The 8,290-nt window shown below is 38.2% G+C and overlaps 1 protein-coding gene across 1 annotated transcript in view; it reads left to right on the top strand.

The window, feature by feature from the left end:
• Positions 1–8,290, top strand: part of KIF13B (kinesin family member 13B) — a 326,452-nt gene that overhangs the window by 175,011 nt on the left and 143,151 nt on the right. Inside the window, exon 14 of the mRNA XM_006884878.1 lies at positions 2,647–2,777. Within this exon, the coding sequence (XP_006884940.1) occupies positions 2,647–2,777 (131 nt within the window). The remainder of the gene's footprint in view (positions 1–2,646; positions 2,778–8,290) is intronic.

The raw sequence follows: 8,290 nt of genomic DNA, 5'->3' as shown, positions 1-8,290 counted from the left end.
AAAAAAAAAAAATCCTAAAGACTCAACAAAAAATCTGTTAGCAGGCCAATTTAGTAGAGTGGCAGGATATAAGACCAGTATCTAAAAATAAGTGGGATACGTCTACATTAACAAAGAGAACTGAGAGAAGGAAACCAAGAGAGCAATACTGTTTAAAATAGCCAAGCATATATTGAAATACTTGGGAGTGAACCTAAAAACGACAGAATATTTCTGCAAGACACAAGAAAAGACCTAAAGAAATGGTAAATGTACCCTGTTCATGGATAGATTCAATATTCAAGAAGATTCAATATTTTTGAAATAACAATCCTACCAAAAGCATGTTCAACCCAATTCCAATACAGATACCATATTCACTTTTCAAGGAGATTGAAAGGTATATTGTCAAGTTTATTTGGGGAGGCAAGAGACCCCAAATAAGCAAAACACTTCTGAGAAACAAAAATGAAGTGGAAGGCATAGCACTCCCTGACCTCAAACCCTACTACGCAGCGGTAGTAATCAAAACAACATGGTACTGGTACACTAACAGGCACATAGACCAATGGAACAGAATTGAGAACCCAGAAATAGACCCAGCTATCTATGGTAAGTTGATATCTGACAAGGAGAGAAAACGCATTAAATGGGGAAATGACAGCCTCATCAACAAATGGCGCTGGCAAAACTGAACTGCTACCTACAGAAAGCTGAAACAGGCCCTACATCTCACACCATACACCAAAATCAGCTCAAGGTGGGTCAGAGACCTGGGAATTAAGCCCCAAAACATAAAGTTCACAAGAGACAAACTGGGATCAAGCTTAGAAACTCTAGTTTGTGGTGTAAAGAGACTGCCAAAAATACTCACTCTGGAGAGGATACAATTAATGAATGGGACCTTCTAAAGATTAAATCCTGTGTGCATCAAAAACTTTTCCTAACAAGGAGAAAAGAAAACCTACCTACCAGGAACAAACATTTAACAATGCAATCTCAGATGAGTGTCTCAAACTGAAAGTTTACAGTATACTCCTGGGCCTCCACAAGAAAAAACTGATAACATGATTACAAAATGGGCAAAGGATATGAAAAGAACTTTCACAGAGGAAGATATTCAAATGGCCAATAGACACATGAAGTAATGCTCCAAATCTTTGTCAATAAGATGCAAATCAAAACCACAGTGAGATACCATCTCGTTCCAGTAGCAGTGGCAAAGTTTAACAGGACAGCAAATAATAAATGTTGGAGAGGATGTGGCAAGGTAGGAACTCTTTTACATTGTTGATGGGATTGTAAAATGGTACAGCCATTCTGGAATCAGTTTGGCACTTTCTTAGAGTGCTGAGCATAGAAATTCCATATGACGTAGCTATTCCATTGCCTTGAATATACTCCAAGAAAATGAGAACCTGAGGCACAAACAGAGACTTGTATACCAGTGTTTTTAGCAGCATTATTCACCATCACAAGAACATGGAAACAGCCCAGATGTCTATCTACAATTGGATTGAGAAATTATGCTACATTAACACAATGGAATACTGCTAGCATGCAGAAGCAATGCTTTTGTAAATCACTAACTTGGGAGGGACTGGAGAGCTTTATGTTGAGTAAGCTAACTCAGTCCCATAAGGACAAATACTGTATAAAACCATTATTGTAGAATGAGTGTGAGGATCCAAGGCGGGGAGAGTGGAAGCATAAAGGTGAGGATGAGTGGGGTAGGGGGACTGCATATTAATCATAAGGTCATACAATTTGATGGGTTGGGGGAGGGGTGAAGGAAATGGGAAAGTTGTTGTGTGAAAAACGATGCATTCAAATCTTGTAAATAAACCAGTATAAGAAAACACAACAGCAACAACAAAAAATTCTTGTGTGGAGGCTGTCAAATCTTAAGTACAGAAAAGTGCACTCAATTGGTGATGATTGAAATTTAGAAATTGAGTAGTTTAGATTCTAAGGTAGGAAGATACCAGTAATTTTTATGAGACATTTTAGAGATATCATACAATATAGAAAATAATTTTAAATTTCTTTGAAAAGCTTTCATATTCATATAAATAGACTTTATCTTTGTACTTTACTCATTTTTATTAAAACCAGTTATTATCAGTTCAGTAACTTTTTGTATGTGCTGTTGAGTTGGAACCAACCCATAGTTGACCCTCCAGTGGGTCATCAGAGGCAGTCAATTGCGTGGGAGGAGATAATCCCATCCTTCTCCCATAGAGCTGCTGTTGGATTTGAGCCACATACCTTTGTATCAGTAGTATGATTATAGAGTATCTGTAAGTATAGACTAAAGTTTTCGATATACTCTTGAAACATGACTTATACTCTAAGAGCAGTATAAAATATTCAGATATCAAGATTACCATGAAAAATACTTATTATGGTATACGTATTAAAACAAAGTTAGTTTTCCAGTTTGAAAGACAATGAATCTTCCTTAGTTTAATGCATTTTAGCTCAGTTCCATATAAGAAAATATAATTCACAGGATAAATTTAAGAATAAGCCCATGGATGTCCCTTACTACTACTTCATTTACCTTAAGTAGGTAAGATACTGGTGCAAAAGAGCTTAAGATAGATGATTATAGTTTGTGTACATGTGAGAATATAATATTAATAAGTGGATTTGATTCTTTCTTAGGAACATACTTTAATAGGATCAGCAAATTCCCAAGACATCCAGCTATGTGGAATGGGAATTCTTCCTGAGCATTGTATCATAGATATCACATCAGAAGGCCAAGTTATGCTGACTCCTCAAAGAAACACCAGGTAATGTGCTTAGCTGTTCTTTTTAGATGCCATCAAGTTGGTTCCCACTCATAGCAACTTTGTACAACAGAATGAAGCACGTTCTGGTCCTGTACTATCTCTGCATTTGGTTCTATTTTTTAATCCGTTGTTTCAGCCCCTGTGCCAATCTATTTCTTTAAGAGTTCCTCTACTTTTACAGCATGGTGGGCTTCTCCAGGGACTGGTTCCTTCCTCCAGATAACAAGGTACATCAGACTGTATCTCACCATTCTTACTTCTAAGGAGTATTCTGACTTGACTTCTTCTAAGACAACTTTCTGGTCTTCTGGTGATCCAGGTTGTTGTAAATATTCTTTGCCAAGACCATTATTCAGAGGCATTCATTCTTGTTTGGTCTTTTTTATTGTCTACCTTTTTCTTGCATAGAAAGTAACTGAAAATGCTATTGCTTTAGTCAGGTTCACCGTAGTCCTCATGATGACATCTTTATTTTTTAACAATATAAAGAGGTCATATAACATTTAAGATGCCACTTTACGATAAATGAGTAGTGTTGTTGTTGTTAGGTGCTGTCAAGTCAGACTGGATTTATTGCTGACACTTCAGTGGGTTTTCAAAGGCTCTGAATCACATGGAAGGTGATTTCCCATCTATCCAAGAGCAATTGGTAGACTCAAACCACAGGCCCTTGATTTGGTAGTACCATTTAGTGTTAGAGCACCAGTGGGAATGTACTTCAGTTCACTTTGGTGGCCTAGTGGTACAGAATTTCACTGCCAACACAAAGTGCATGGTTTGAATCCACCGGCTTCTCTGTGGGAGAAAGATGGGCAGTCTTCTCCCATGTGATTTACTGTTTCTAAAAAACCCAGTGGAGAGTCAGCTGTGGGTTGTTTCTGACTGAACAGTACACAACAACAACAACAACAATGTGTATAATAAATACTATATTTAATGACATAATTTTTACCAAAAGTATACTAATAGCATATGGTATAAGGAACATTTGACCTTTGCTGTCTTTTATTAATTTTTTTTGCATCTTTTTTTTTATTAATTTAGGTTGTTTATTTTTCATTTCAATGAACATCTACAGAGATTTTGGAATTCCATTCATTCATTGTTGCACCCTTCTCCCCGCACAAACCCTGTTTGCTCCTCTCCTTGAAAAGCAAAAGAAAAACTCCCTCATTGGTACACAATCCCCCCCCATACCTCTCCAAACCCCACCTCTTGCCCCCAAATATAATCCACTCTGCAACCCTCATTGCATACTCCTACGATAAAAATAATGCCCTAAAATATAATACTTTTAGACTATTCTCTCCCCCATAGACTTCAATGCCGTAAACATATTTCATCCAGTTTTTCTCAGTCTTACCCCACCCCAATGCCAACCTCATTCTACAACAGTGGCACCATATAGCATTTGTCCCTTTGTGACTGAGATACCTCACTCAGCATAATGTCCTCCAGGGTCACCCATTTTGAATAATATTGCATGAGTTCCTTGTTTTTCAATGCAGCATAGTATTCCATTGTGCGAGTATACCACAGCTTCTCTACCCATTCGTTTGTTGATGGGCATTTAGGTTGTTTCCAACTCCTTGCCATAGTAAACAAAGCCGCCATAAACATGGGTATACATATATCTACTTGGATGTCATTTATGGTCTCTTTAGGGTATATTCCCAGTAGTGGAATTGCTGGGTCAAATGGTATCTTTATTTGCAACTTTCTGAGAAAGCGCCACAATGCTTTCCACCGTGGTTGCACCATTTTACACTCCCACCAACAGTGAATAAGGGTTCCAGTCTCTCCACAACCTCGCCAGCATTTGTTGCTTGCTGTTCTCTTAAATTTTGCTAGTCTTACTGGAGTGAGATGATATCTCATGGTTGTCTTGATTTGCATCTCTCTCAGGGCTAGGGATTTTGAACATTTCTTCATGTGCTTGTTGGCCATCTGAATGTCTTCCTTGGTGAAGTGTCTGTTCATATCCTGTGCCCATTTTTCAATTGGATTATTCTCCTTTATCTTGTTGTGGTGCTCGAGTATTTTATAAATTCTAGATATAAGTCCCTTGTCTGACATGTCATTACCAAAACCTTTTTCCCAGTCTGTGGCTTCCCTTTTTACCCTGTTAGAGAAGTTTCTGGATGTGCATAGGGATTTGATTCTTAGAAGGTCCCATTCATCTATTTTATCTTCTCCTGTTTTTTAAGTTCATATAATTCCATTAATAAGTTCTTTATATTGAACTCTTTTTACCGTTTCCTAAGTCGAATGATCAACATGGGAAAATTGTGGGGCAAGAAGTTGTCTTAGATTTTATTATTTCTTATACTAGTGGCCTAGTATAAAAAAGCAGGAGTGGCATTCACTTCCAAAATAGCTTGCCTCTGGAAACTATGAATGTGGAGAAACAAGAAAGTTATACAAGTGTTCAGACCTTTCATTCATAGGGTCAGTATGAGTTGTCTATGACTCGACAGCACTTAACAATAACAACAACAACAACAACAACAACAACAACATAGAGATAGCTCTGTTGGTCTAGTGGATAGAAAGTGGTGCTTCCAAGCCAAATGTGGGTGATTTTAATGTGCGACCCTCAGGCCTGGTTTTAATTGTTTTTGGTCAAACATTCTTCTAAGTGGTATAGCACTGGTCTGTCCATTTGCTGTACATAGGTAACTCGTGTTTGCTGTGAAGCTGAACACTGTGACACTGATGTGTCAGATGCAATAATGGTTACCCATGGTGGACCGATTAAGTAAAACTTGGAAGCAGGAGTGGCATCCACTTCCAAAATGGCTTGCCTCCAGAAGCTATAAACCTGGAGAAAGGATGAAAGTTACACAAGTGTCCAGGTCTTTCGTTCATAGGGTCGCTATGAGTTGTCTGTAACTCAATGGTATTTAACAACAACAACATCAAGCCTGTCCTTTCTCTCTCTGCTTGATGCCATGTCCTTACCTAGGCTTTCATTAGGTCTTAATTGCAACTTCTCAGCATCCTAATTTTTCTGCTGGTCAACGTACCACACAGCCTATTGCTTTTCTTCTATTTTGGGTGGATAACGTCTTTATGCTTGGGAGGGTGGAAGGACAACACAGGAAAGGAAGGCCCTCTATGAGGTGGATTGATTCAGTGACTGGGGTAATTGGGCTGGGTGTATCAGAGACCATGCTATTGGCACAGGACAGAGCAGAATTTAGGGCTTTCGTACATGAGGTCGCTATGAGTCGCAAGCGACTCGACGGCAAATAACAACAACAAAGTCTTACTTATATCATTCCATTATATCTCCTGTACATCTGCTTCTACCATTCCTTTGACCTGCTAATTCCTGTTTGAGCTCCAAGGTTAAAGTTTGTTGTTAAACACTTTGGGGAGTTCCATGTTTAGTCTATAATGTGCCCAATTAGTACAAGCCATTGTACCCTATGCTCCTTTTTTTATCTTAGTCCTTGATATTCTGTTTTTGTTGACTGTTAGTCATTGTCACCTCAGTAGACTTTGAACTTCTTGAGGTAAAGAGTTTTCTCTTTTGCCTTTATGTGCTTAGCATATAAGGAGCTCTGGTGATATAATTCATAGGGTGTTGCTAATCTACAGGTGGTATCTCTCCAGAGATTTGACTCCAACAGCAATCCATAGGAGAAAAATAAAGATCCCCAACTCTTCCCACACAATTTACAGCATCTAAAAACCTATGGGAGGATCAAGTTTGAGTTTCTTCTGACTCGACAGTAGCAACGGAGAGATTCTTACCATGTAACATAAGCCTGCTATCTTTAGTGAGTTCTCTATAAGTGAATGAATAGACACACATATAAATAAAATATGTGTTATTTTATTAATGTCTAAAATTGTTACTGCCTAGATTACAAACAATGATTAAGTTAGGTTGATCTTTCAAATGTTTACACTTTTAATTTTATAAGAAATAATACCACCACTCATTTGACCTATGCAGTCTTTTTAAAGTCTTTTTTAAGAATACTATTTGTATTTTAATAGATATATATTTTAATATAATAATGGCAAATTAGGTTCCTGTTTAACAAGTCGCACTTAATTTGTTCAGTTACAGTTTACACAGTTAGTTGTCAGCTTTCTTGTTCTTTCTTGTGCTGGTTTTTCTATCTCCAGTCATCTAGTTTCTCTACTGCTTTGCCTTCTCATTTGCTTTAAAAGTGTTGAATCTCTCCTGTTTTTGTTAGGTGCTGTCAAGTCAACCGTGACTGAGTGCACTTAAGCTCTGAACCGTTTTCTATCCTGAGTACACCTACCTCCATTATTCCAGTAAATGTCAATCCATCTCATCTAGGGTCTTCATCTTCTGCGTAGTTCCTCAACCCTCCCAAGCATGATGTCCTTCTCCAAGGACTGCCTTTCTGGCAATATGCCCAAAGTATGTGAGATAGAGCCTTAAAAATCCATGCATCCAAGGAACATCTTGGTTTTACTCTCTCCAAGACAGATCTGTTTATTCTTTTGGCAGTCCCATGTTGTGTTTAATATTCTTCTCCAGCACCACAACTCAAAGACATTGATTCTGCCGTCCTTAGTCACTGTCCAGCTCTCCAGTGCGTAGTTAGTAATTGTGAAGAGTATAGCCTGGATCAAGCATACCTTACTCTTCAGACATACATACTGTTTTTCAGCCCTCTGGAGAGGTCCCTGACAACAGAGTTTCTTAATGCAGTTTGTCTTTTGATTTTCTGACTATCGGAGTCAAGAATGTTGATTGTAGAACCATTCAAGCTGATAGTGTTAACAGTCTGAATCTCTTCTCCATCTGTCATGGGGCTGCCAGTTGGTCCAGTGGTAAGAATCTTTGTTTTCTTGATAGTGAGCTTCAATCCATATTGAAGACTGCAGTACTTGACCTTCTGCAGAAAATGCTTTAGGTCCTCCTCAAAGTTGTATCATCTTTCACAGAGAATATTTCTCAAAAGGAATACACAATATTTAGAATGTAATATATAAATTTGAGTGGTGTTCTGCATTTTACCCGCATTCTACCTAGGTATCTGTAGTATCTTGATGAGAGTAGATATTAGTGGTAGCTAGGTACCAGCTCCTCCTTCTGGTCTCAAATAGACTAAAAGTCCTATGAACTAACTTTGTCTCTCAGGCTTTGGTTTCCTTGATATTTAGATATCATTAAATCACTAAATACATGGCTGTTGACAATCTTTTAAGACCCCCAGATACCCCAAACTGTGTATGTAGTTTGTAGGATATAGCACATAAATTTTACATCCTGTATTATGCTAGTCATATGCAAGTTCAAGCTGAAGTTGAGGAAAATGAAACCAAATCCACGGCAACCAAAATATGACTTTGAGTCTATCACACCTGAATTTCAGAACCATCTCAGGAACAGGTTTGAGGCCTTGAACACTAATGAGCGAAGAGCAGACAAGTTGTGGGAGGATATCAAGGGTATCATCCAGGAAGAGTGCAAACGATCATTGTAAAGACAGAAGAGGAAGAGAAGACCAAAATGGATGTCAGAA

Source organism: Elephantulus edwardii, unplaced genomic scaffold, assembly GCF_000299155.1.
Source record: "Elephantulus edwardii isolate Elephantulus edwardi_28Jun2011 unplaced genomic scaffold, EleEdw1.0 scaffold00038, whole genome shotgun sequence".
NCBI lineage: Eukaryota > Metazoa > Chordata > Mammalia > Macroscelidea > Macroscelididae > Elephantulus > Elephantulus edwardii.
Note: the sequence above shows the minus strand (reverse complement) of the source record. Positions and strands in the feature narration are given on the sequence as shown.